Raw genomic sequence first — 27,012 nt, forward strand, 5'->3', positions numbered from 1 at the left:
TTGTTGGTAATTTGACTGTAGGAGGATAAAGAGAAATGGCGTTCGCTAAGTAGAGTACACTGACTTTTACTTATGGGGATAGGTTTTCAAAGAACTGAATAGGGACAGCTAAATAGACAGAAAGGGTCTTATTAATACCTAAAAGAGGTTTGTGTGTGAGGGAGAGAGAGAGTGGTAGTGTCTTACCTTGTGGTCATATAGTCCCCTTGGTGACCTGTGGAGACCGAGGGGAGGAAGGGAGAGAGGAGAGGAGAGAGAAGAGAGGAGAGAGAGAGAGGAGGTGAGATGAGACATGGGACCTGTCCCAGAGGACCCTGCAGAGCATTGTGCACACGCTCAGTAAAGCATATGCAGCCCTGCCATCTGCCCACAACCACTGTCCTCATAGTGACACACACAATGACACAATGACTCACACACAGTAACACACACTTATACTTGAACTGCAGTAAAAAAGACAAAACACCTGTCCAAGCGCACACTCACAACCTTCACTTGCAATTTTACCTTCACATGCAAAAACGCATGTTTCACAAGTCAAGAAACTCAAAATCCCTCAAATTGCTCCTAACAAGAGGAGTGGTTTCAACTGAAACCTGTGAGAGTAACACCAGGGTGGGGCTAGCTTTACCTAGACCTACTTGAACACTGACACCCACGTGATTGAAAGCTTTGTAGAAGGCAGGAGTCCATGGCTCATTATAATCGAAGTCCCCGTTCTCTTCCTCAACTCCCTGTACCAACAGATTGACTGAGACTGACGGATTTATACCACCCTGAGAGCTTGCTGCCTGCATTGTTAGCTAGCATTCAGCAGCAGTTCAGTGTTGACAGTTCTTAGTCAAAGGCCTTGAGGAGATCCCACCAATGTAGAACACAGGGACCCCAGTCATAATAGTCATACCGCGCTAACGCAGCATTAAGCTAACCACTAATCAATCACTAAGAGGGATAATACAACAGCACAATCCCTTTAGCTCTGACTTCGCTCGCTAATGCTGAGGTTAGCATCTCGGTTGTGAGGCCTGATGGAGAAAGTAGCACAATGGACATTTTACCGCATCGAGGGGAGATTGAAGTGGACAATTTTAGAATCAACCGAATATGTTTTTAACTGTTTCTAATTAGCTGAGTTCTAAAGCACTGCTTTTCGTTTAGAATCTGCATGCAATCTTTCCCTTTCATTTATTCAGGAGTTCCTTTACAAACCCCAGCCCACTGGACACAGACAATAGCTGAGACGTTCAGTGTATCATTTCATACATATGGAAACCTGCTTAGTTCACAACTCAGCCAAACGGACAGAGGGGACATACAGACAGAGAGGTTAGACAGACACAGACAGACAGACTAACTAACCAACAGACAGACAGGCGGGACAGCCAGACAGGAAGTAAGCCAGGTCAATGTGTGTCTCTGATCCCTTACCTTCTCCCAGAGTCCTCTTCAGCAGGTCGTGCTTGGCCTGCAGTTTGGAGATGAGATTGCTGCCCTCCAGAAACTCCCGGAATTTCTGTGGAGAATTCAGAGTGATTACTTGGGCTGATGAGCCAAGTAAGCGTTGCCTGCCCTTAAGACACCAATCTCTGATAAGGCAGCCAAGGGCAAAGGACAGAATGCCAACGGGAGTCTTTTTAAAGCTTTATCGCACCATCTTTAGACAGCCAGGAGGACAGAAAAACAGAAAATAGCCTAGCCGCTCGCTAAAGAAGAGATATTTTGGAGAGCTTTGTTTCTGAGAGTTAAAATGCCAAGAGAGGGAATACATATGATATGCAGCATTTTAAAGCTCTAACAAAACACTAGAAATACAAGCACAGCTTCTGTTCACATTCCTCAGATACATTACAACTACTACCACAAATACAGTATAAGACCATGGATCACAACCATCCAAAGTAGTCAAAATCCAATGTATTAATTTCCTAGCCATCTATCAACAGCAGTTTCCATAGTGACTGTCAGTCTGAATTTAAAGTCAGCAGAACTTACTGAACGTGTCCAATAAGAAACTATCGTTTTCGCTTTCCATTGCAAAACATTTTGCTACGTTTTGCTACTATGCACATGAATATGACCCTGCCCAGTTCTCTACAGTCATAACCCAGAGGTCACCAATAGGGGGTGGTCCACTCACCATGAAGTAGAACTGCTCCGTCTCCTGCTGGTTGGCCCTCCGTTTGGCGATGCTGGGCTTGCTGAGGTAGGTCTCCGACACGGTGGACTTCACCGACTCGGTAGAGCGGCTGTGGTGGAAACACTCGGAGACGTCGTAGTCCTCTATGGTCACCATGTCCTGGATGGTGGTCAGGGTGGCCTCTGACGTCTTCTTGATCTGGAGAGCACACAAAGAGGACCGGAGCTTTAGGATAGGTTTACAGTGCCACAGGTGTAAACACATTCAAACACATTACACTTTAAGCCTCCTGTAGCTCAGTTGGTAGAGCATGGCGCTTGCAATACCAGGGTTGTGGGTTCGATTCCCACGGGGGGCCAGTATGAAAAATTTATGCACTCACTAACTAAGTCGCTCTGGATAAGAGCGTCTGCTAAATGACTAAAATGTAAAATTTGTTTCCCTCAAATACTCATAAACTCACTCAAGTTTCCACATCTGGCTTGAAAGGGCAGTGCTCAGTGACGACCACTGACCAAATGACCCCTAAACTCCTAGGCATGGCTGGGGCGGATACTTGAGTGAGCTGCAAGGACAGCTGGAGAGGCTTTTCGTACAGTAAGTTTATACATATTATGCATGATTTATTACATCTATTTAGCTGTATGCCTATAAACAAAGGACCACATCCTCTGTAGCCTTCTTTTCACACTCAGCATGACAAATGCATCTGTCCTTGAGCATGAGTCCAGACCAGAGCAATCAATTTGCATGCACTCAGAAAGAATAGAGGTGGAAGGAAGGTAGGGAGGAATGGTACTCAGTCTCAGGCTTTAAAAACTCATTTCCATAGTGGCCACTTCGCCGTCAGCCCAAGTGCTTTTCCAGGAGCTTATAAATGTCAAGGCTTGGCCAAGCATATCCCATCACTTACAACAGAGGGACAACACCACAATGCAAGACTCCACTAGATACTGACGGTAACAGTCTCTAAGTCAAAAATATACTTATTTCCAGGGGATATGATATATTAATTGTGTAAAGCTTTAATGATTTCCATCTTATTTGCCCCCCAAAAATTCCCACCTCAGAAATCTCCCGTCTCAATTTGAGAGAAGTTCTAGGCACTGATAATACTTCCATTCCATGAGGAGGCCTAAACTGATGCCCTGATGTGATACATTTGGGTGAGACAGAGCGAAGGAGAGAGATGAGAGAGATAGTTAGGAGGTAGATAGACAGGAGGGAAAGGATGTTTTTGCATGCCAATGGCTCACGCAACGGCAGAGCGCATGTGTTCACCTGATGGAGTGGTTCAGAGAGAGAGAACGCGAGAGAGAGAAAGAGCGAGGAGAGAGCTAGATCGAGGGGAAGGAGAGAGAGCGAGATCGAGGGGAAGGAGAGAGAGAGGGGAAGGAGAGAGAGAGAGATATCGAGAGGGGAAGGAGAGAGCTTGAGGAAGGAGAGAGCAAGTGAGAGAGAAGAGAACGGGGGAGAGAGCGAAAGGTGAAAGAGAGGAAGGATAGATAGAGGAAGGAGACAGAGCGAATGAGAGCGAGAGGAAGGAGAGAGCGAGCGAGAGGAAGGAGAGATCGAGTGAGAGAAAGGAGCGAGAGAGAGGGGAGCGAGAGAGAAAGGAGAGCGAGAGAGGAAGGAGAGCGAGAGAGGAAGGAGAGCGAGAGAGAGAGCCACTCTGCATACAACACAGAACTCTGACAGGGAGGTTAAGGAGTGTGACCAAAGTCAGAAGCCGTTCTTCTGACAGGAGAGATAGTAACTAGGTCGAGCTGTGAGCCCTTGAATGAGAAATAGTTCAAGGTGGGCTTGACTACGTCAATTCATCTCAATCTCAAAGTCAGACTCGGGCATACCATAGTCAAAGGGAGTGTTCCTTTGGTTCCACATAGCTACTATACACACAGAGACAGGAATGTATTATAGCTTGTTTCTAATTGTCTGACCCATGACTCATTCAACGTTTGAGGCACCTTAGAAAAACAGGGTGGTATGAATGAATAACCCCAAGTCTCTCTTTCATTCAACTCCCCTTTCATCTACGTGCTGTAACGGTTAGGATCACACGACTGATTCTGTGCGCACACACACACACACACACAATGCGGCTGTAGTTACACTGTCATTCGTCTCTAAGTGGAGCATAGACCAGAAACAACACTACAGGTCTGGACAGGGATAATGACAGTCTACGAGAGGAAATGAAGGACTGGCAGGCAATTCAACTTCTAATAAGAGAAGATTCAAATAAAAAAAAGTCTACCTGACAGTTTGAGAAGTTTGATCTATAGTGTGGTGATTAAGGACGTCTGATGATGACATAGTTATTGTAGTTCTACTTTCAATTACTAAGGGAACTGGGTTATTTGATAGTTATTTATAGTTTCAGATGAAGAGTGATAATACCGAGGAATGAGGGTGCTCAAAATACTTCCTTTTCCAACATTCTGCTTTGATAGGATCAAAAGACCTGGGTCTTCCTAGACGCTTTGTGAATACGCGTACTGAATATGAGTCCAGAGTTGTACTATTTAGGACCAGCCCATGGGTTCAATCATCTCTGTGCCCTGGGCATAGGAGTACCTTTCCTAACAAGCCCCTGAATAAGAGGCGAGCCCCCGCTCTACCAGCCTCTCCCGGGTGGGACAGTGGAGGCCAAGGGGCCCAGCTATCACAGTATGGATAGGACCCATGCATGAAAGTCACTCCATCATTCAGCAGACTTCTAGTTACCAGTGTTCTGCTAGGCTCAATTACAGCAGGGCTTTTAGATGGAGACGCTCACTGGGATCTGCCCATTGGTGCCCAGCAGGATCAGACCAGGAGGCCTGGATGTAATCCCTGAGACTACGAGGCCAGAAGGAGTAAGACGCTTGTTCCTAATGGAATATAGACATTTCTGATTACCTTGATTCTAGAAATACAGACCTTCTTGATATTTGGCATTTAGGGTCTGCATCCTCATGGTGTACTTGCCTTCTGAACTCTGGGGGTTTCTGATTTCATGGGCAGCCTGACAAGCGACTTCGCAACTAGCACGTCGCCTCCAGTATAAATAGCAGGATTTCTATTCCTCAGGGCCTGTGGTGAGTAGCAGGCTAATCTCCGGATCATTGAGTCAGGGCTGCGGCAGGCCAACACTGAGCTAACACTGAGCACACATCTCCCAGGCTTTGATGTGACACCCTGAGGTTTATCTGTAGAAAAACAAAACACCGGCTCCCTACAAAGGAGACCGTATTGGATTGTCGGGGTTTAGTGCAAAACGCCTGGAGAATATTCATTAAGTTCGGTACACATCTAGCGAGAGATAGAGACGCTGTCTGTATCCGTCTAAAGCAAAGGGAATTTAAATTTAAATCACTAGATTATTAGCTAGCTCTGAGAAATACCCACGTGGAATGGCAAAGGAATTGTAATGAACACAACGCTGTCCTCAGAAGTAGAGGTTTAACCAACACAGCAGAACATACTCCATAATTTCTGCAGATATATCTGCATATATACTGTACATCCAGACATCTTTAGAGGGGCACGCAAATCAGACCAGGGGGCCATCCTATGGTGAGTAGCTTTCAGAGACTTCCTACTCTCATGCCAATCAATTATTCATCCATGTTTTCCTTCATCCTCTCGTGCAGTCAAGGAAACCGCTGCAGATCATGATACCAGAGAAAAACACAACAAAACCCAGCTTTTCACTTTTCCTGGCTGGAGTAGATCTTGGTCCGTCAAATCCTTGCCTCCGCTGTCCTCTTTTCCTCAATTCCTCTCAAACCGCATTGGAGGAGAGGATCCAAGACCCTCCCTCAGACCTCTTCGAATGAGCTTGGAGAGGAATTGAGGAAACAAGGACGGAGGAAGCAAGGATTTGACAGCTAGTAACGTGTGTGTACAGTTCTGCTTCAGCGTCTTTAAATGACATCCCCTGGAAAGGCCTTTTCAATGAGACACCAGGAAGAGGCCATCTGCTGGACTTGACACGGAGCAGTGGTTCCCCGTCCTGATCCATGTGTGGAGCATCCGTTTCAACCAAGCAGACAAGGGCATGCAGCACCATGGCTTTTCACGAACCTCCACCCAGATGGGTCCTGCCTGCACTGACTACATACATGCAGTGTGAAAGCACCAGCTGGGCTTAGGTGTCAACAACAACTCCTATACAGAAATACATTGCACACCCAGTGGGATAGCCTGAGCCTTGTAGCCCACTCTGAAACACACCACTCAAACCACAAACATACAGTAGAGGACTAGACTCTACAATGAAGAAGTAAAAAAGATACGGAGATCTTGCAGACATACTATGCAACATCTGACAAAAACACATACAGTGAGGGAAAAAAGTATTTGATCCCCTGCTGATTTTGTACGTTTGCCCACTGACAAAGAAATTATCAGTCTATAATTTTAATGGTAGGTTTATTTGAACAGTGAGAGACAGAATAACAACAAAAATATCCAGAAAAACGCATGTAAAACATTTTATAAATTGATTTGCATTTGAATTAGGGAATCAGAAAGATTTCTGGCTCCCAGGTGTCTTTTATACAGGTAACGAGCTGAGATTAGGAGCACACTCTTAAAGGGAGTGCTCCTAATCTCAGCTTGTTATCTGTATAAAAGACACCTGTCCACAGAAGCGATCAATCAGATTCCAAACTCTCCACCATGGCCAAGACCAAAGAGCTCTCCAAGGATGTCAGGAACAAGATTGTAGACCTACACAAGGCTGGAATGGGCTACAAGACCATCGCCAAGCAGCTTAGTGAGAAGGTGACAACAGTTGGTGCGATTATTCGCAAATGGAAGAAACACAAAAGACCTGTCAATCTCCCTCGGCCTGGGGCTCCATGCAAGATCTCACCTCGTGGAGTTGCAATGATCATGAGAACGGTGAGGAATTAGTCCAGAACTACACGGGAGGATCTTGTCAATGATTTAAAGGCAGCTGGGACCATAGTCACCAAGAAAACAATTGGTAACACACTACGCCGTGAAGGACTGAAATCCTGCAGCGCCCGCAAGGTCCCCCTGCTCAAGAAAGCACCATCTGAATGATTCAGAGGAGAACTGGGTGAAAGTGTTGTGGTCAGATGAGACCAAAATCGAGCTCTTTGGCATCAACTCAACTCGCCGTGTTTGGAGGAGGAAGAATGCTGCCTATGACCCCAAGAACACCATCCCCACCATCAAACATGGAGGTGGAAACATTATGCTTTAGGGGTGTTTTTCTGCTAAGGGGACAGGACAACTTCACTGCATCAAAGGGACGATGGACGGGGCCATGTACCGTCAAATCTTGGGTGAGAACCTCATTCCCTCAGCCAGGGCATTGAAAATGGGTCGTGGATGGGTATTCCAGCATGATAATGACCCAAAACACACGGCCAAGGCAACAAAGGAGTGGCTCAAGAAGAAGCACATTAAGGTCCTGGAGTGGCCTAGCCAGTCTCCAGACCTTAATCCCATAGAAAATCTGTGGAGGGAGCTGAAGGTTAGAGTTGCCAAACGTCAGCCTTGAAACCTTAATGACTTGGAGAAGATCTGCAAAGAGGAGTGGAACAAAATCCCTCCTGAGATGTGTGCAAACCTGGTGGCCAACTACAAGAAACGTCTGACCTCTGTGAATGCCAACAAGGGTTTTGCCACCAAGTACTAAGTCATGTTTTGCAGAGGGGTCAAATATTTATTTCCCTCATTAAAATGCAAATCAATTTATAACATTTATGACATGCGTTTTCTGGATTTTTTTGTTGTTATTCTGTCTATCACTGTTCAAATAAACCTACCATTAAAATTATAGACTGATCATGTCTTTGTCAGTGGGCAAACGTACAAAATCAGCAGGGGATCAAATACTTTTTTCCCTCACTGTACCTATACATTTTCTTTAGTTGTATAATCAAGCCGGTCTGAAATCGTTCTTCACATTTACAAGCATTCTTTCCCAAGTCATTCTTTCTTTGTGATATAAAAGAGAGAAGGCTGTGTGCGCTGATGTGAGTGGAGATAGAAGAAGCAGGTCAGACGTGAGACAACAAGAGACAAGAAGCCAGACTGATGGACGTGACTGCACTCCCTAACACCACAGCAGCAGACAGTAATTTCCTTCCCATTGGCTTTTTATTTAGCAATCACTCAGGCATGTCAGCCAGCCAGCCCGAGTCCGATTAAAATGTTACAGCCAGGGATGCACCTCCAATGTCGAAACTGAGAGAAGTGGGACAGAGTGTACAAATAAAAGAGACTGTGTGTGTGTGTGTGTGTGTGTGTGTGAGAAAGACAGATTTATTTATTCCAACATTGGGAGCGAGGGAGAAGACTTCTCTGTGTGGTTCTGAAGGCTGCCTGCAGCGTAGGAGAGAGTTTTGTTGTATGGAAACTATTGCAACTTCGATTTCTGATAGATTTAAGCCGTCAACTCTCCTTGGCTACCTTCTGACTGAAGTGAACTTTTCATACAGCATTTCCAACCCTTCCCAACATGCGACCACAATGGACCCAAATGCAAGCAGAGGATGTTGGTTGGCGTGGTTCCCTGCCTAAGCGAGTCAGGGTTGTGTTCATTAGGCTCCAAATGGAAAAAACTGACTGAAACAGGGAGGGACAACTTGGACTTAAAGACTAGCTGGTCCAATAAGAAACACTCATTTGTGTTTTTCATTGCAATACTTTTTCTGTTGCATACCCTACTGAATACGGCCAAGGTATGGCAGAGTTATGCTCCCTCTTACCTCCTCGTTCTCGATGTTCAGAGTGGCCAGGCGGGACTGTAGCTGCTGGAACCTCAACATCAGCTCTCCGCTCACTGGCGGCTGCATCGCAATCTGGCACACCTGGACAGGAAGAGGAAACAAATCATCACTAAACAGAAAGTCACTTCATCACCACCGTCTGACAGAGGGCTTACTTAATCTTATCCTAAAATGGCAAAGACATCAGAAATTTGGTTTAAACTACACCACAAAAGGTCACTGACCCAGATTTGAATCCAGACAGCCACAGACCAATAGCTTGTAAACAGACATGATATCAGGGACCCCAAAGCCAACGACTCCACAGTAAAATTGATTCAGCGTGTTGCGCTGCTCCTCGACTTGAAGCTGAGAAATGAGACGTGCTTGTCATTGGCTTCGGCCTATAAAAATCTGCTCTGCCGGCCCAGACACAGTAAAACGGTGCAATTAAGCTGCCAAAGCCAGGGCTCATTTAGTACAAGACCTTTTAATCAACCTCTCATTTACATCCACCCTGAACAGCATATAGGACTGAACATATCGGTTCTGTTAAACAAACTGAGGTCTCCTCGACCATTAGGACAAACAGCACTAGCTTTCACTACAGTAATGGATTAATGAATGAATGAGTGGATAGATGGATGGACAAATGGACACAAAGAACAACAAGCCTGTGGGTCTCTCAATGTCTCACCTCATCGCCCATGTGGGACTGGAACTGGAACTTGATGGGCGGGCAGAAGGCTGTGGGGTACAACTCCATGAAGCGCTGGCGGTCGCTGCGGGGGTCCAGGCTGTCCACGGCGTTCTCGATGATGTCTAGGCCCTCATGGCGACTAGTCTCCAGGTTGTACTCAGCCGATAGGTAGGTCCGCAGGGCACGGTTCAGGCTGGCGTGGTAGCCCAGATCACAGCACTGGTAGAGGGGAAGGTGAGACTGTATTGGATCAGGATGCCCCGTTTACTGCAACTTCTGACAAACTGATAAGAAGCTTCTTGTAGAACGTTGCAGGCACTAAAATATTAAGTCCAGCCACGGTACAGGGTTTTAGAAAACTAGCTTTTTAGTGCCCACAACAGTACACCAAACACATTCTGCAGACTGTCCTAAAACATGACATTTCGTTTCCAGCAAAAACACATACGTTTATGGAAAAACCAACAACTTTGTAACGGTTTCAACACGGTCGACAATGTCTGCTCTCTTAGTCTCTCCACACACTGTAGTAATGAACATTATTGGCCGTTAACTGAGTAGTCTGATACTTTCTCTGACAGCTGGCTTGGCCCAGAGTTATAGAACCTGAATACTGTTTCCAACATGAATACTGTTTCCAACATCTGATGCTGGATCTCATTAACTAGGACCTTGGTAAACCAGGGCCTGTGAGTTCACACAGACAGCCTTGGAGGTGATGGAAGACACCCAGACACAGGAGCATTGTCTGCCAGGCTACCTAATGCCCTGCTTGTCCACATTACATTGGTCGTTATCTGTCCAATTCATCAACTCTCATTTTTTGAACAATTGACTGTCAACTCTTATGACAGACTGCACAACATACTAAAACAAGTGCACGCACACACCCACGGACACTGGTACACACAAACACACATGCACAAACACGCAGGAGCTCACACACAGGTACACATACGCGCACACACCCTAGTGATTTACAAAGGCTTGAGAGCAGGAGGGAGGGACGAGGTGCACATTTTAGCACTCAGCATGGCCCTTCCTCACCGTCTGTCTGGAATACACAATCGCTAAAAGTACCCAGCGTTCTCCCGGGTTGTCCTGGCAACACCGGATAAATGGTTCAGTACATTATTTCTAAGGGGGAAAAATAATCTCCCAGGTAGGCTAGTGTATAAGTAAGTCCCGTTTATAGGTCTGGGTTCTGGAAGAGAAAACAAAGCCATCTGCTTGGTAGGCAGAGTAGAGAACAGAAGACAGAGTACAGAGTGGTGATAGGAGGGATGGGATGGCTGACCTGCAACACACACCAGCAATTCCCAAATATGGGTTTAAGGGGCAGGGTCTTTCCCAAACCCCATTCAAGCTAAAGATGCAATAATGTATATGTGTGTGTATGTACAGTGCATTTGTTACGTTACAGCCTTATTCTAAAATGTATGAAATTGTTTATTTTTCTCTCAATCTATCTACACACAATACTCCATAATGACAAAGCAAAAAACAGTTTTTAGAATTAAAAAACTGAAATATCACATTTACATACGTATTCAGACACTTTACTCAGTACTTTGTTGAAGCCCCTTTGGCAGCGATTACAGCCTTGAGTCTTCTTGGGTATGATGCTACAAGCTTGGCACACCTGTATTTGGGGAGTTTCTCCCATTCTTCTCTGCAGATCCTCTCAAGCTCTGTCAGGTTGGATGGGGAACGTCGCTGCACAGCTAGTTTCAGGTCTCTCCAGATATGTTGGATCGGGTTCAAGTCCGGGCTCTGGTTGGGCCACTCAAGGACATTCAGAGACTTGTCCCAAAGCCACTCCCGCGTTGTCTTGGCTGTGTGCTTAGAGTCGTTGTCCTGTTGGAAGGTGAACCTTCACCGCAGTCTGAGGTCCTGAGTGTTCTGGAAAAGGTTTTCATCAAGGATCTCTCTGTACTTTGCTCTGTTAATCTTTCTCTCGCTCCTGACTAGTCTCCCAGTCCCTGCCGCTGAAAAACATCCCCACAGCATGATGCTGCCACCACCATGCTTCACCGTAGGGATGGTGCCAGGTTTCCTCCAGACGTGACGCTTGGGATTCAGGCCAAAGAGTTCAATCTTGGTTTCATCAGACCAGAGAATCTAGTTTCTCATGGTCAGAGTCCTTTAGGTGCCTTTTGGCAAACTCCAAGCGGGCTGTCATGTGCCTTTTACTGAGGAGTGGCTTCCGTCTGGCCACTCTACCATAAAAGCCTGATTGATGGAGTGCTGCAGAGATGGTTGTCCTTCTGGAAGGTTCTCGCATCTCCACAGAGGAACTGGAGCTCTGTAAGAGTGACCATCGGATTATTGGTCACCTCCCTGACCAAGGCCCTTCTCCCCCGATTGCTCAGTTTGGCCAGATGGCCAGCTCTAGGAAGGGTCTTGGTGGTTCCAAACTTCTTCCATTTAAGAATGATGGAGGCCACTGTGTTCTTGGGGACCTTCAATACTGCAGAAATGTTTTGGTACCCTTCCCCAGATCTGTGCCTCAACACAATCCTGTCTCTGAGCTCTTCAGTAAGACCATCCCCTACTGCCAATGTTTGTCTTCCAAGATTGCATGGCTGTGTGCTCAATTTGTCTGTCAGCAACGGGTGTGGCTGAAATAGTCGAATCCATTAATTTGAAGGGGTGTCCACATACAGTATGTATGTATGTATGTATGTATGTATGTATGTATGTATGCATGTATGTATGTATGTACAGTACCAGTCAAAGGTTTGGACACACCTACTCATTCAAGGGTTTTTCTTTATTTTTACTATTTTCTACATTGTAGAATAATAGTGAAGACATCAAAACTATGAAAAAACACGTATGGAATCATGTAGTAACCAAAAAGGTGTTCAACAAATCAAAATATATTTTATCTTTTAGATTCTTCAAAGTAGCCACCCATTGCCTTGATGACAGCTCTTGGCATTCTCTTGGCATTCAGCTCTTGGCAGCTCTTGGCATTCTCTCAACCAGCTTCATGAGGTAGTCACCTGGAATGCTTTTCCAACCGTCTTGAAGGAGTTCCCACATATGCTGAGCACTTGTTGGCTGCTTTTCCTTCACTCTGCGGTCCAACTCATCCCAAACCATCTCAATTGGGTTGAGGTCAGGTGATTCTGGAGGCCAGGTCATCTGATGCAGCACTCCATTACTCTCCTTCTTGGTGAAATAGCCCTTACACAGCCTGGAGGTGTGTTTTGGGTCATTGTCCTGTTGAAAAACAAATGATAGTCCCACTAAGCCCAAACCAGATGGGATGGCGTATCGCTGCAGAATGCTGTGTTAGCCATGCTGGTTATGTGTGCCTTGAATTCTAAATAAATCACTGACAGTGTCACCAGCAAAGCACCCCCACACCATAACACCTCCTCCTCCATGCTTCACGGTGGGAACCACACATGGGGAGATCATCCGTTCACCTACTCTGCGTCTCAGAAAGACACAGCGGTTGGAACCAAAAATCTGGACTCATCAGACCAAAGGACAGATTTCCACCTGTCTAATGTCCATTGCTCGTGTTTCTTGGCCCAAGCAAGTCTCTTCTTATTATTGGTGTCCTTTAGTAGTGGTTTCTTTTTAGCAATTCGACCATGAAGGCCTGATTCACACAGTCTTCTCTGAACAGTTGATGTTGAGATGTGTCTGTTACTTGAACTCTGTGAAGCATTTACTTGGGCTGCAATCTGAGGTGCAGTTAATTGCCGATATCTGAGGCTGGTAACTCTAATGAACTTATGCTCTGCAGCAGAGGTAACTCTGGGTCTTCCTTTCCTGTGGCGGTCCTCATGAGAGCCAGTTTCATCATAGCTCGATGGTTTTTGCGACTGCACTTGAAGAAACTTCCAAAGTTCTTGACATTTTCCGGATTGACTGACCTTCATGTCTTAAAGTAATGATGGACTGTCATTTCTCTTTGCTTTTTTTGAGCTGTTCTTGCCATAATATTGACTTGGTCTTTTACCAAATAGGGCTATCTTCTGTATACCAACCCTACCTTGTCACAACACAACTGATTGGCTCAAACACACTAAGGAAAGAAATTCCACAAATTAACTTTTAAGAAGGCACACCTGTTAATTGAAATGCATTACAGGTGACTACCTCATGAAGCTGGTTGAGAGAATGCCAAGAGAGTGCAAAGCTGTCATCAAGGCAAAGGGTGGCTACTTTGAAGAATCTCAAATATAAAATATATTTTGATTTGTTTAACACTTTTTTGATTCCTACATGATTCCATATATATATATATATATATATATATATATATATATATATATATATATATATATATATATATATATATATATATATATTACATTTACATTTACGTCATTTAGCAGACGCTCTTATCCAGAGCGACTTACAGTTAGTGAATACATATATATATTTTTTATACTGGCCCCCCGTGGGAAGCGAACCCACAACCCTGGCGTTGCAAACGCCATGCTCTATCAACTGAGCTACATCCCTGCCGGCCATTCCCTCCCCTACCCTGGACGACGCTGGGCCAATTGTGCGCCGCCCATGAGTCTCCCGGTCGCGGCCGGCTGCGACAGAGCCTGGATTCGAACCAGGATCTCTAGTGGCACAGTTAGCACTGCGATGCAGCGCCTTAGACCACTGCGCCACTCAGGAGATATATATATATATGTTATTTCATAGATTTGATATCTTTATTATTTTTTATTTTTTATTTGGGGTAGATCAGCTTAATATCGCAGATAGATTGTAACTTCCATCAATGTAATTGTCTGCATCACTTCCAATCCCCCATGTTTTTTTTATATATACATACATACATACATACATACATACATACATACATACATACATACATACATACATACATACATACATGTACAGTGGGGGAAAAAAGTATTTAGTCAGCCACCAATTGTGCAAGTTCTCCCACTTAAAAAGATGAGAGGCCTGTAATTTTCATCATAGGTACACGTCAACTATGACAGACAAATTGAGAATTTTTTTTCTCCAGAAAATCACATTGTAGGATTTTTAATGAATTTATTTGCAAATTATGGTGGAAAATAAGTATTTGGTCACCTACAAACAAGCAAGATTTCTGGCTCTCACAGACCTGTAACTTCTTCTTTAAGAGGCTCCTCTGTCCTCCACTCGTTACCTGTATTAATGGCACCTGTTTGAACTTGTTATCAGTATAAAAGACACCTGTCCACAACCTCAAACAGTCACACTCCAAACTCCACTATGGCCAAGACCAAAGAGCTGTCAAAGGACACCAGAAACAAAATTGTAGACCTGCACCAGGCTGGGAAGACTGAATCTGCAATAGGTAAGCAGCTTGGTTTGAAGAAATCAACTGTGGGAGCAATTATTAGGAAATGGAAGACATACAAGACCACTGATAATCTCCCTCGATCTGGGGCTCCACGCAAGATCTCACCCCGTGGGGTCAAAATGATCACAAGAATGGTGAGCAAAAATCCCAGAACCACACGGGGGGACCTAGTGAATGACCTGCAGAGAGCTGGGACCAAAGTAACAAAGCCTACCATCAGTAACACACTACGCCGCCAGGGACTCAAATCCTGCAGTGCCAGACGTGTCCCCCTGCTTAAGCCAGTACATGTCCAGGCCCGTCTGAAGTTTGCTAGAGTGCATTTGGATGATCCAGAAGAGGATTGGGAGAATGTCATTTGGTCAGGTGAAACCAAAATAGAACTTTTTGGTAAAAACTCAACTCGTCGTGTTTGGAGGACAAAGAATGCTGAGTTGCATCCAAAGAACACCATACCTACTGTGAAGCATGGGGGTGGAAACATCATGCTTTGGGACTGTTTTTCTGCAAAGGGACCAGGACGACTGATCCGTGTAAAGGAAAGAATGAATGGGGCCATGTATCGTGAGATTTTGAGTGAAAACCTCCTTCCATCAGCAAGGGCATTGAAGATGAAACGTGGCTGGGTCTTTCAGCATGACAACGATCCCAAACACACCGCCCGGGCAACGAAGGAGTGGCTTCGTAAGAAGCATTTCAAGGTCCTGGAGTGGCCTAGCCAGTCTCCAGATCTCAACCCCATAGAAAATCTTTGGAGGGAGTTGAAAGTCCGTGTTGCCCAGCGACAGCCCCAAAACATCACTGCTCTAGAGGAGATCTGCATGGAGGAATGGGCCAAAATACCAGCAACAGTGTGTGAAAACCTTGTGAAGACTTACAGAAAACGTTTGACCTGTGTCATTGCCAACAAAGGGTATATAACAAAGTATTGAGAAACTTTTGTTATTGACCAAATACTTATTTTCCACCATAATTTGCAAATAAATTCATTAAAAATCCTACAATGTGATTTTCTGGATTTTTTTTTCTCATTTTGTCTGTCATAGTTGATGTGTACCTATGATGAAAATTACAGGCCTCTCATCTTTTTAAGTGGGAGAACTTAAGCAAAGAACTTAAGCAAACCAGATGGACATCATGAAAATGATCGGAGAGGTTGAGAGTAGAAGAAGTTCAGGAGAAAGAACAAACAAAATGTAATTATTGTAGAATTGACTGTGTCCATAAAATGTAGATAGTGGGTATGGGCTGGAAGTAGAGGCCTAGGCGTTGTTGTTCACTAGTTTACTCCAAGTGGGGAAAGGGTGGCGGGGTTGGAAAGTAATAAAGGATATGTATGTGTGTATGTATGTATGTGTGTATGTGTGTGTATATATATGTATATGTACAGTGGGGGAAAAAAAGTATTTAGTCAGCCACCAATTGTGCAAGTTCTCCCACTTAAAAAGATGAGAGGCCTGTAATTTTCATCATAGGTACACGTCAACTATGACTGACAAAATGAGAAAAAAAAATCCAGAAAATCACATTGTAGGATTTTTTATGAATTTATTTGCAAATTATGGTGGAAAATAAGTATTTGGTCAATAACAAAAGTTTCTCAATACTTTGTTATATACCATTTGTTGGCAATGACACAGGTCAAACATTTTCTGTAAGTCTTCACAAGGTTTTCACACACTGTTGCTGGTATTTTGGCCCATTCCTCCATGCAGATCTCCTCTAGAGCAGTGATGTTTTGGGGCTGTCGCTGGGCAACACAGACTTTCAACTCCCTCCAAAGATTTTCTATGGGGTTGAGATCTGGAGACTGGCTAGGCCACTCCAGGACCTTGAAATGCTTCTTACGAAGCCACTCCTTTGTTGCCCGGGCGGTGTGTTTGGGATCATTGTCATGCTGAAAGACCCAGCCACGTTTCATTTTCAATGCCCTTGCTGATGGAAGGAGGTTTTCACTCAAAATCTCACGATACATGGCCCCATTCATTCTTTCCTTTACACGGATCAGTCGTCCTGGTCCCTTTGCAGAAAAACAGCCCCAAAGCATGAAGTTTCCACCCCCATGCTTCACAGTAGGTATGGTGTTCTTTGGATGCAACTCAGCATTCTTTGTCCTCCAAACACGACGAGTTGAGTTTTTACCAAAAAGTTCTATTTTGGTTTCATCTGACCATATGACATTCTCCCAATCCTCTTCTGGATCATCCAAATGCACTCTAGCAAACTTCAGATGGGCCTGGACATGTACTGGCTTAAGCAGGGGGACACGTCTTGCACTGCAGGATTTGAGTCCCTGGCGGCGTAGTGTGTTACTGATGGTAGGCTTTGTTACTTTGGTCCCAGCTCTCTGCAGGTCATTCACTAGGTCCCCCCATGTGGTTCTGGGATTTTTGCTCACCGTTCTTGGGATCATTTTGACCCCACGGGGTGAGATCTTGCGTGGAGCCCCAGATCGAGGGAGATTATCAGTGGTCTTGTATGTCTTCCATTTCCTAATAATTGCTCCCACAGTTGATTTCTTCAAACCAAGCTGCTTACCTATTGCAGATTCAGTCTTCCCAGCCTGGTGCAGGTCTACAATTTTGTTTCTGGTGTCCTTTGACAGCTCTTTGGTCTTGGCCATAGTGGAGTTTGGAGTGTGACTGTTTGAGGTTGTGGACAGGTGTCTTTTTATACTGATAACAAGTTCAAACAGGTGCCATTAATACAGGTAACGAGTGGAGGACAGAGGAGCCTCTTAAAGAAGAAGTTACAGGTCTGTGAGAGCCAGAAATCTTGCTTGTTTGTAGGTGACCAAATACTTATTTTCCACCATAATTTGCAAATTAATTAATTAAAAATCCTACAATGTGATTTTCTGGAGAAAAAAAATTCTCAATTTGTCTGTCATAGTTGACGTGTACCTATGATGAAAATTACAGGCCTCTCTCATCTTTTTAAGTGGGAGAACTTGCACAATTGGTGGCTGACTAAATACTTTTTTTCTCCACTGTATTTCAACTGTACTGTGATGTCAATGTAGGAAATAGTAAAAATAAAGAAAAACTCTTGAATGAGTAGGTGTGTCCAAACTTTTGACTGGTACTGTATGTATTATCTGTATGTCTGTACTCTCTGTCTGTACTGTTGGTCATGCAGTATGGTTTAACATGAGGACGGAGGGTAGAATAGTAGAGTAGCTCGGATCACAAACGCTAATAATCTCCTGGGCATTTCCATCCCACAGTCTGTCTGGTGTGTCCTCTCTCACCATCGCTCAGATTTCAGCTCTGCTGCTAAACTCAGTTTATTTCTACAGTTCAGAGGTCAAAATGCACTCAGAAAATACTGCTGAATGGCAGGGTTTCTTCAGCATTATGAGGATAGAAGAAGAAAAAAAAAGAGTAATACAATTGACTGTAGCAGTGAGATGTGATTTTTGAAAAAACATTGATTGGGTGGCAGACGACTTCATTTGAAGTCTGGGTAGAGGGAGAGGCTTAGACTGAGAAGCAGCTCTCCGTTTGTGGCAGAATCTCTCCGCAGCTTCCCTCTATGCAGCAGACAAACACTGAGTGTACAAAACATTCAGAGGGTGAATGGGCAAGACAAAATATTTAAGTGCCTTTGAACGGCGCACCGGTTTTTGTCAAGAACTGCAACGCTGCTGGGGTTTTCATGCTCAACAGTTTCCCGTGTGTATCAAGAATGGTCCACCACCCAAAGGACATCCAGCCAACTTGACAACTGTGGGAAGCATTGGAGTCAACATGGGCCAGCATCCATGTGGAACGATTTCGACACCTTGTAGAGTCCATGCCCCAACAAATTAAGGCTGTTCTGAGGGCAGGGGGGAAACTCAATATTAGGAAGGTGTTCTTAATGTTTTGTACACTCACTCAGTTTACACATTCCCTCAGCTCTTTAGGGCTGTGTCTGAAATGGCACCCTACACCCTTCATAGTGCACTACTTTTGACCAGGGCCCTTAGGGCTCTGGTCAAAAGAAATGCACTATGTAGGGTATATGGGGCCAATTTGGATGCAGCCAAGGGGTTATTAACGAGAGAAGAGGGAGTAGACGCTGTTCGGTAACACACTGTCTAATCTGACAACCAAACGTTCCCAGTTTTAGAGTACAGATGAAGGAGTCTGTTCTTTAGCTTGAAGTTTCTTCCAATGATTTACTTACGTCAATTAAGTCGGACAAGTCGTGGATGTAGTACTTGAAGACGGAGGAATTTGTCGCCTCCAGTGTCAGCAGGTACTCGTTCCGTGCTTTGATTGACTTCAGCTTGTTCTCCGAGTACTTGGCCTGGCGCTGAGATAGATATATATATATGAATGTGTGAGTGAGAGAGAGAGAGAGAGAGCGAGAGAGAGAGAAACAGAGAGAGAAATTAATGAGCAAAAATGCCTTTATGGACAGCTGAGCATGCTTTCATATCTGCATGCACACAGCTCTCGCACAACACAACTCAAGATGATTGGCAAACAGGAGCTGGCAGACATGCTCATTCAGACTTCCTTCTTCCTCCCTAGCTGCCTGCCAGACACAGACTGTTAGTCACTAGCCAATGACAATGGACACTGACTCACCCACTGACACGGTCTTCCATATTTTAACGTTTCCCCAATCCCAACGCATTCCAGGAAAAGCCTGTGAGAAAATGCTGTTCCTGTGGCCATTAAACTATTGGTCACGGAGTTCTAACAGAAAACAGGCCTGTTCCTTCCGAGAAGAACACAAAGCAGTCTGGCTGTAAGTTAGAGTGTTCATAGTGTGGTTTCCATCTCTCTCACACACACACACACACACACGACACAGACATGACACAGACACAGAGACACGAGGGGTGGCCAGTAGAAGTCTGGCTGGCCAGTAGTCTGGCTGGCCAATACAAGTCTATTTCTGTTACAAATGATGAACACTTTCAGGGACACCTGGATATCAACCTGAGTTCATCAAGGTTTGGGCCATATATTCATGTAGAGGAGAGCGTCACCATAGAAATAGAATCTACAGTCTGAGCTTGACTAATCGCAGCTGGCTGAGATTGACCCCTAACTGTGTTTAATGAGAAGACATTCCAACATTGCCTCTAGCAACCATTATCATCGTTACCAGTGTAAAGACCTTCACAATTCCCTTCTCTCACACCATCGTGCAATCCCAAACCATACTGGGCTGGCTCTGATCCTTTTCACGTCGTCTTTTCTAGCATAGATCCACCAACTATGATGGATGCATAAGCAAGCCATCCCAGTACAGCTTTGCTTGACTTGGTTTGGCCCTGTAGTGTGAATCAGGCATAAGTGTGCTGTACCTTTTCCTTCATCTTCTCAATCTTCTTGACGGAGCTGCGTCTCTGGTGCTTGTCTTCCAGGCGGATGCTAAAGACGGGCTCGGCCCGGCCAATCTGCTTCTCCTCCTGCTTCTCCGCCTCTTTCAGCTTGCTCTCTGCACTAATGCTCTCCGTGTGGTACATGTGGTAGGTCTTCATCACCTGGGGGTTGGAGGAAAAGGTTAGAGTCATTCAACCTCACAGTAAGAGTCAGAGGCTGCTTTGAACCAAACAAAGCTTTCATCTACTACCCACCCACTCTTCACAGATCGATTCCAGCTCTACTTCACAATAGGACTCTCCTACGCCACCACAAATCAAAGGCAGATTCCCTCTCTTTTTATATGACGCTCTTATACAGTACGACCTCAACAACCACGATTCACTGCTGTTCCCATTTACCATATTGCTCTGTGTTTGAAATTCCAGCTACAGTGAACTACATCTACACCTAGCAGTTTGCTGGAATTACAACCACCAATTTATACGGAATGACAATTCCATCTGTCGTGTAAGAAATGCTATAGCTCTGTAATGGGGCACCGAGGGACTTCAATCCACCCACAGACACCCAATCATCCCTGGCTGCTGTAGCCCAAAGCAGAGTGCCGTCAGCGGGGTGCCAGCAGGCAGGCAGGCAGGGCCCACATCAGATCAGATGGTGACAGACGTACAGACTAAACCACTTAACACAACCCTGTTCTCTCCCCTTTGAAGTGGAAAGAAATGAACCCTCAGAATTAACGTATAATTCCTGAGGCCAGGAGTTTCAAAAGACACCAACTTGTAAATATGGCTTGGCATGATGTGATAAGCAGACCTGGGTTCAAATACTATAGCTGTGCTTGATTGAGCATGCCAAGCGAACCAATAGAACAGTCTGTAAAGTGCAAGCCCCGCCCACCTGGCACTCCAGGCAGGCTAAAACAAAAGCTCAAAGTATTTGAAAGATTTCAAATAGTATTTACTCAGATCTATACACTACATTTTAAGTGGGTATGCTCCCTATGTCAATACATCAGAACCATAATTGAGGAGCAGTGATGTAGGCATAGTGGGAAGCATTACCTCCACAGCAACACGCCGATTAAAGCTACTTCCTTTGGTTTGACTCATTGTTATCCAAACAGGAGGGAGCTATTACTATTACTCACACTCAAATGACTGTTGAAAACATTAGGAAGTGACTCATGAGTAGCCAGGTACAACTGCTGCTCAAGTAAACCACGATTTCTTCAAGGGCCATTACATTTACATTTTAGTCATTTAGCAGACGCTCTTATCCAGAGCGACTTACAGTTAGTGAGTGCATACATTTTCATACTGCCATGACATGAGTTCAAGAGACTATTTATAACACATCATTATGGCTCTCTGATTGGAATGGAAGGCTGACATAGAAATGAAGGCAGGGACTCCATGTAACTGACGATCACCACCAACGGGAATCACGACCAGGGCTCTAAAGTGCGCCCAAATATTTTGCTGTGCTACCAACAGTTGTATTTTGGGAGCAATGTGCGACAGATTTTTTTTTAAACATCGCCCAGATAATAATTGTTGTAATGATAAGGTTTCGCTGCACCGTTGTTTCCGAGTGCCCTAGAAAAACAAGCAAGTGAAGATTTGTTGGCGTCATGGTTGCACCATTATTACTACAGCGAAAAAAGCTTGCTTCTAGCCCAACACGTCAAAAGATCTGACCCATATTACCGGCGCAACATTTCTATCTTCCTATAGCGAATCGCCAGGACTGCATTTTACATTCGTAAACCATGCCGTGGGCCGTTCTAAAACTACTCGCGCGTCGACGTCGTTAAACATTTGTTTACACTTTGTTCAGTCATGTTACCTCATTGGCTACCTAGCTAACAACCTGGTAACTTTGCCAGTATATCCAAACATTTGGGTGCACAGAACGGAAAAGGGATAGCTTCTTCAGCAGATCAATGATCATAGCAATGAATTAATGACAGATCTCTTGCATGTCAAATCAAATTGTATTTGTCACATACACGTGTTTAGCAGATGTTATAGCGCGTGTAGCGAAATGCTTGTGCTTCTAGCTCCAACAGTGCAGTAATATCTAACAATTACACAACATATACCCAATACACACAAAAAAGTAAGGAATGGGATTTAAGAATATATACATATATGGACAAGCAATGACAGAGCGGCATGGACTAAGATACAGAAGTATATTATAGAATAGAATGCAGTATATACATATGAGATGAGTAGTGCAAGATATGTAAACATTATTAAAGTGACTAGTGTTCCATTTTTTAAAGTGGCCAGTGATTTCAATAGGCAGCAGCAGCCTCTAATGTGCTAGTGATGGCTATTTAACAGTCTGATGGCCTTGAGATGGAAGCTGTTTTTCATTCTCTCGGTCCCAGCTTTGATGTACCTGTACTGACCTCGCCTTCTGGATGATAGCGGGGTGAACAGGCAGTGGCTCGGGTGGTTGATGTCCTTTTTGGCTTTTCTGGTGCTCCTAAATTTCATGTGGTGCTACCAATGGATTATATATATTAAATTGTGCCCTGGTCATGACTGACTGACGCACTCGAGTAAAATGTTTGTAAACATTGCTTTCCTCCGGTCTCGATCAGCTAGCTTTTTAAACCACCCAAAAGCGATAAGATCTCTGAACTTTGACAAACACACTTCTCTCTTTCAGGATCTTTAGAGGTCATGGACAGTGTGGACAGCAGGATGGGTGGGGGTAGTACTGCCAGAAGGCTGCTGGGGAGAGGACCTTAGCCTGGCTGTCACTGTGGCCAGCTGGGTCTGAGAGAACCAGCACCCTTTCCCCTGCTGTGGCAGGCCAGCCCTAGCCTGAGTCCCAGATTTGTTTGTGCCGTCTTGCCAACAGACAATGATAGCAATGGAGTTGTCAAGATCGCGCAAACAGAACTGGAACTCAGGCTAGGCCAGTTCTAGCCCTTATCGTGCCATCCCCTGCCAAGGGCTGTCCTTAAACCCATTACTGAGCCAAGACCAGCCACTGAAGAAAAAAAAGTGATCACGCGGCATAACCCAGAGTAAATTACAGTCGCACCGGCCGTATACATTATAACCTCAATCGGAATTAAAATACAGACTGTGTCTAAAACCTAAACATCTCCTCTCCACCCCCCCAAAAAATGAGATATTTTGGTAACGGGTGGAACAATAACAGACTTCGCCCTGTTTGTTTTGTGCTGGTGGCCAGAGCCACGTAATTGGGACCAGTGGAGAGAGCCAGAAAGGGGCGACCAACCGCAGCCATAGTCCTCACTTACTGGTCTGGATCACCACTGGTGTGTTTACTTTGACTCTCCCCTGCTTCTATTAGAGGGCCAGATTTAGAACGACTGGGACCAGACCTGTTATTTCACAGGCCCTGACCACACAGGCCCCTGTGGCAGTGTGATGCAATCGCCTACTGAGTGTGTGTGTTTTTCTGCAGGGTAAATCAGGTCAAATTGGGCTGCAGTGAGAGTAACACACTTTGAGCTGTGGCCGTTACACGTGTCATGGATGATTGTAAGTATAACACGATGTAATCTTCATTCGTAACCAAAGACTTACTCTACAGGGAAGTTGAACCCCTGCTGCACGTCTCCTGGGACAACAGAGTAACTGTTCCCCCATCTGTTCCTTGGGTTTTACCATAACAATCAATGCTGTAATCATAACATGATATCTGTTTTGGGGTTACGCATCAGAAACGATTATCAGAATTGTCACCGAGCACTTAACAACCACCAGTGCAGAGTGATTAAGTGAATTTGACGTTATTGACCTAACGTGGAGGGCTGTGGTTGGCTGGTTGAGAATGAGCCACACAAAAAAAATACTTTAATCAATTTTAGAATAAGGCTGCAACATAACAAAATGTGGAAAAAGGGAAGGGCTCTGAATACTTTCTGAATGGACTGTATTTCCTTTAGGGAACGCCTAATCTGTGAAGTGCGCTTGTGCAATAACTCAATTCGCCCTTGCACTCCTTCTAAACAATGCAGTTTTTAGAAACTAGAAAGGGTCAAGTCAACAAAACTTAGTCCACTCTGTTCATAACGGATTCTAGTTTTGGGAACAGAAAACTGTATTGAGATCGGATGTTTAATAAATAAGAAAATTAGCAGAATGTCGGCCATGTTTCATCTAGCGCCATCTTCTCCCACTTCCCGCCAATGGACATAATTGGTTGTGAGAAGATGTTCTAAACGGATGCTTCAGATTTATACATCCTTTGAGAGATCTGGCTCCTTGCTCTAACTGTGGTGATATAGTAAATCAGGAAACAGTCAATTAAATGACACATTCGAACTTACAGTGTAGAGCTCATTGAGGACCTTCATCAAGTCTTCCTGAAGCTGAAACGTTATCTCCTTACTCTGAAAGAGAAAGAAAGAACGTGTTCAATGCGCGACATCTATCGACTTTGCAGTACAGTCACATATTCATACATTGTCACACTTGTCACATGGAACAAACAAGCATACAGAGTTGGGAATAGAGTAGGGCACTGAGACCTGTAATGAGGTCATCAAAAAGAGACAGTTGCCCATAGAGCCATCTGTCTGCATGGCGTGAGAGAGATCTCAAATGAATAAATTAAATCTGCCATTCCATGCCACAATATTCACTCAATGCCATCAGATATGAGCCCACAATTAATATTTCTGAGATTCTCCCTACAGGGAAATAACAGTTATGTGATTGATGCAGGGTTAAAGCAGGGGTCTGAAACTGGCAGCCTGCGGACCAGATGCAGAATAGACACCGGCTGGAATGCGGTTTTAACCAATCAGCATTCAGGATTAGACCCACCCGTTGTATAAAATGTGACAATGCACATGGATATCCCATTCAATTTATGTATTACCTGGGCATTAGCATGTAGTCTTCCACTGCACTCAGAGTCTCACACTAACCCTATTATCTGGTCCCGAAATGATTGTGGCGGCCTTTTCCAGTAATGGGCCCTCAGATGGCTGTGAAAATATGATCTATCCCACCACAACTGTGGTTTCCTGTATGGGCGTGACGCCGTAACCGATGAGGAAGAGTCTCTGCTGAGGTCACCAACCTCACTGATCCAGGAGGATCTGCACACATCCTAGTTGCCACAAACACCCATGTTAGAGTGAACCACTGCAGACAGTCAACAACACTCCAATGGAACATCATGGGTTGGAGTCGGGAATCTCTAGCCTAGCCGACATATCTGAATAATATGCTTTAGCCAAAACCTATAATGCTCTTGTCGTCATGCCATAAATGTTTGGCATGACAACAAACACAGTATACCAGGGGAGTTGGCTAAAGCACCAACAGATCTGCAACAAAGCCATGGTTAGGATGAAACTCTTAGGAGAAACTCAGAGCATCTATGAATGTTTGAAGGAGGAAGTCAGGGCTCAAACAAACACAAGTCCATCCCAAAGAGAGCTCTACTCTACTGTAAGTCCTGCTGACTGACTCAGGTGGAAGAGGTGGTGTCCAGTCCAGATGTGGACGTAAACCATAGAGGACTAGCCCCCGTTGTGTGTGTGTTTGTGCATGTGTGCGTAATTAAGTAATCAGCCACACATGCACCCAGTCCAGCCCACACCTGTCCTGGCACTGGCCTACACCTACTCAGCCAGTTCTCTCTTTTACTTACCTATTACCACACAGACAGGCACCGGACAAACAGACTTTGCCCTGTATAAATAGAGCTAAGTCACCTAAGCTTAAGCTAGGGTGCTCTCACACACATTTAGAGAATGAAGGACAGGATCTATAGGCTGGTTGGGGCACGGAGGTTTGGGCCAGGTAAGTTATGGACTGGTGAGATCATTCCTCATGCCCAAATATGTGAAGCAGGCTGCAAAAAAATTAATATATGAACAAGCCTGTTGTTCATCATCGTCCGAGAATTGCGCTTTAATGTTGCACTGTCAATAACTGTATTCATGAACATTACCAGCAAAATGAGGCCTTTACTGAAATCACTCGCCCTCCTTCCCCTGGGAAGTGCCATTAGCAGCCCTCCGTTCAGAGAAGAGGACCTAAGACAATGTCAGATCTAACGCTTGTCAGCTCTTTCCTATTGAGAGGACTGGGAAGCAGTCCAGTGGTCAATGAAAAGGCCCCTCAGGAAAGCTTGGGCACGGCTCCGACAGCTCATCCACTTCCTGGCTTTGCAGATGCCCCTGTCAGTTGACCTGAGCAGGGCCTTCGACAGGAAGTCACCTCAGCCACTCCACTGGCCACTGAAGACACAGTAAATCAGAGACTGAGAGCCTCTGAAGTACAAACCATACACTTCATAATGATTAGTTATAACAGTAAGAAAGGAGCCTTGATAACTTTTCTCGGCCTGTACGTTTTGCGGCCTATGGGCCAGCCAATGTTGTGATTAAATTTAACGGTCTTGCCCTCTATTATTTAAAGGGGAATGTCAACTTGGGTTTTTCCCAATACGGATAATTTATTAAAGGACTAAACAAATGGGGGTGATGGGTTTCACGTTGCCTCCAACATTAATTAGACCCCAGAGAGGGGCTGTATATACCCCTGGAGTCAATGTCTGGTGGCTGCTCCATATGGCAGAAGAAACACACTGGGACTCTAGTGAGAGGCTACACAAATCATATTGGCTCATATACTATACAGAAGCAGCCCATGGAGGTAGTCTAGTAATGGACCAAGCCAGGCAGTAAATTGTCGAGCTCTAATCCTAATGAAGTGTTAAAACACTTTACACTGCCCTTGATCAAATGCCAAGACCAATTATTATTATTATTA

At 44.7% G+C, this 27,012-nt stretch overlaps 1 protein-coding gene across 5 annotated transcripts in view; it reads right to left on the reverse strand.

Annotated features, from left to right (window-relative positions):
• LOC311134959 (SLIT-ROBO Rho GTPase-activating protein 1-like) overlaps window positions 1-27,012 on the reverse strand; it is a 150,190-nt gene that overhangs the window by 33,397 nt on the left and 89,781 nt on the right. For all 5 annotated transcript variants that reach the window (XM_084168731.1, XM_084168730.1, XM_084168734.1 and 2 more), the window contains exons 4-11: window positions 24,552-24,614; window positions 20,209-20,388; window positions 19,074-19,202; window positions 9,566-9,787; window positions 8,869-8,970; window positions 2,138-2,335; window positions 1,429-1,513; window positions 187-214 (exon numbers count right to left, since the gene is read on the reverse strand). In XM_084168731.1, coding sequence (XP_084024857.1) covers window positions 187-214; window positions 1,429-1,513; window positions 2,138-2,335; window positions 8,869-8,970; window positions 9,566-9,787; window positions 19,074-19,202; window positions 20,209-20,388; window positions 24,552-24,614 — 1,007 coding nt within the window. The remainder of the gene's footprint in view (window positions 1-186; window positions 215-1,428; window positions 1,514-2,137; window positions 2,336-8,868; window positions 8,971-9,565; window positions 9,788-19,073; window positions 19,203-20,208; window positions 20,389-24,551; window positions 24,615-27,012) is intronic.

The sequence above is a fragment of the Coregonus lavaretus genome (assembly GCF_964263955.1).
Source record: "Coregonus lavaretus genome assembly, chromosome: 9".
Taxonomy (NCBI): Eukaryota; Metazoa; Chordata; class Actinopteri; order Salmoniformes; family Salmonidae; genus Coregonus; species Coregonus lavaretus.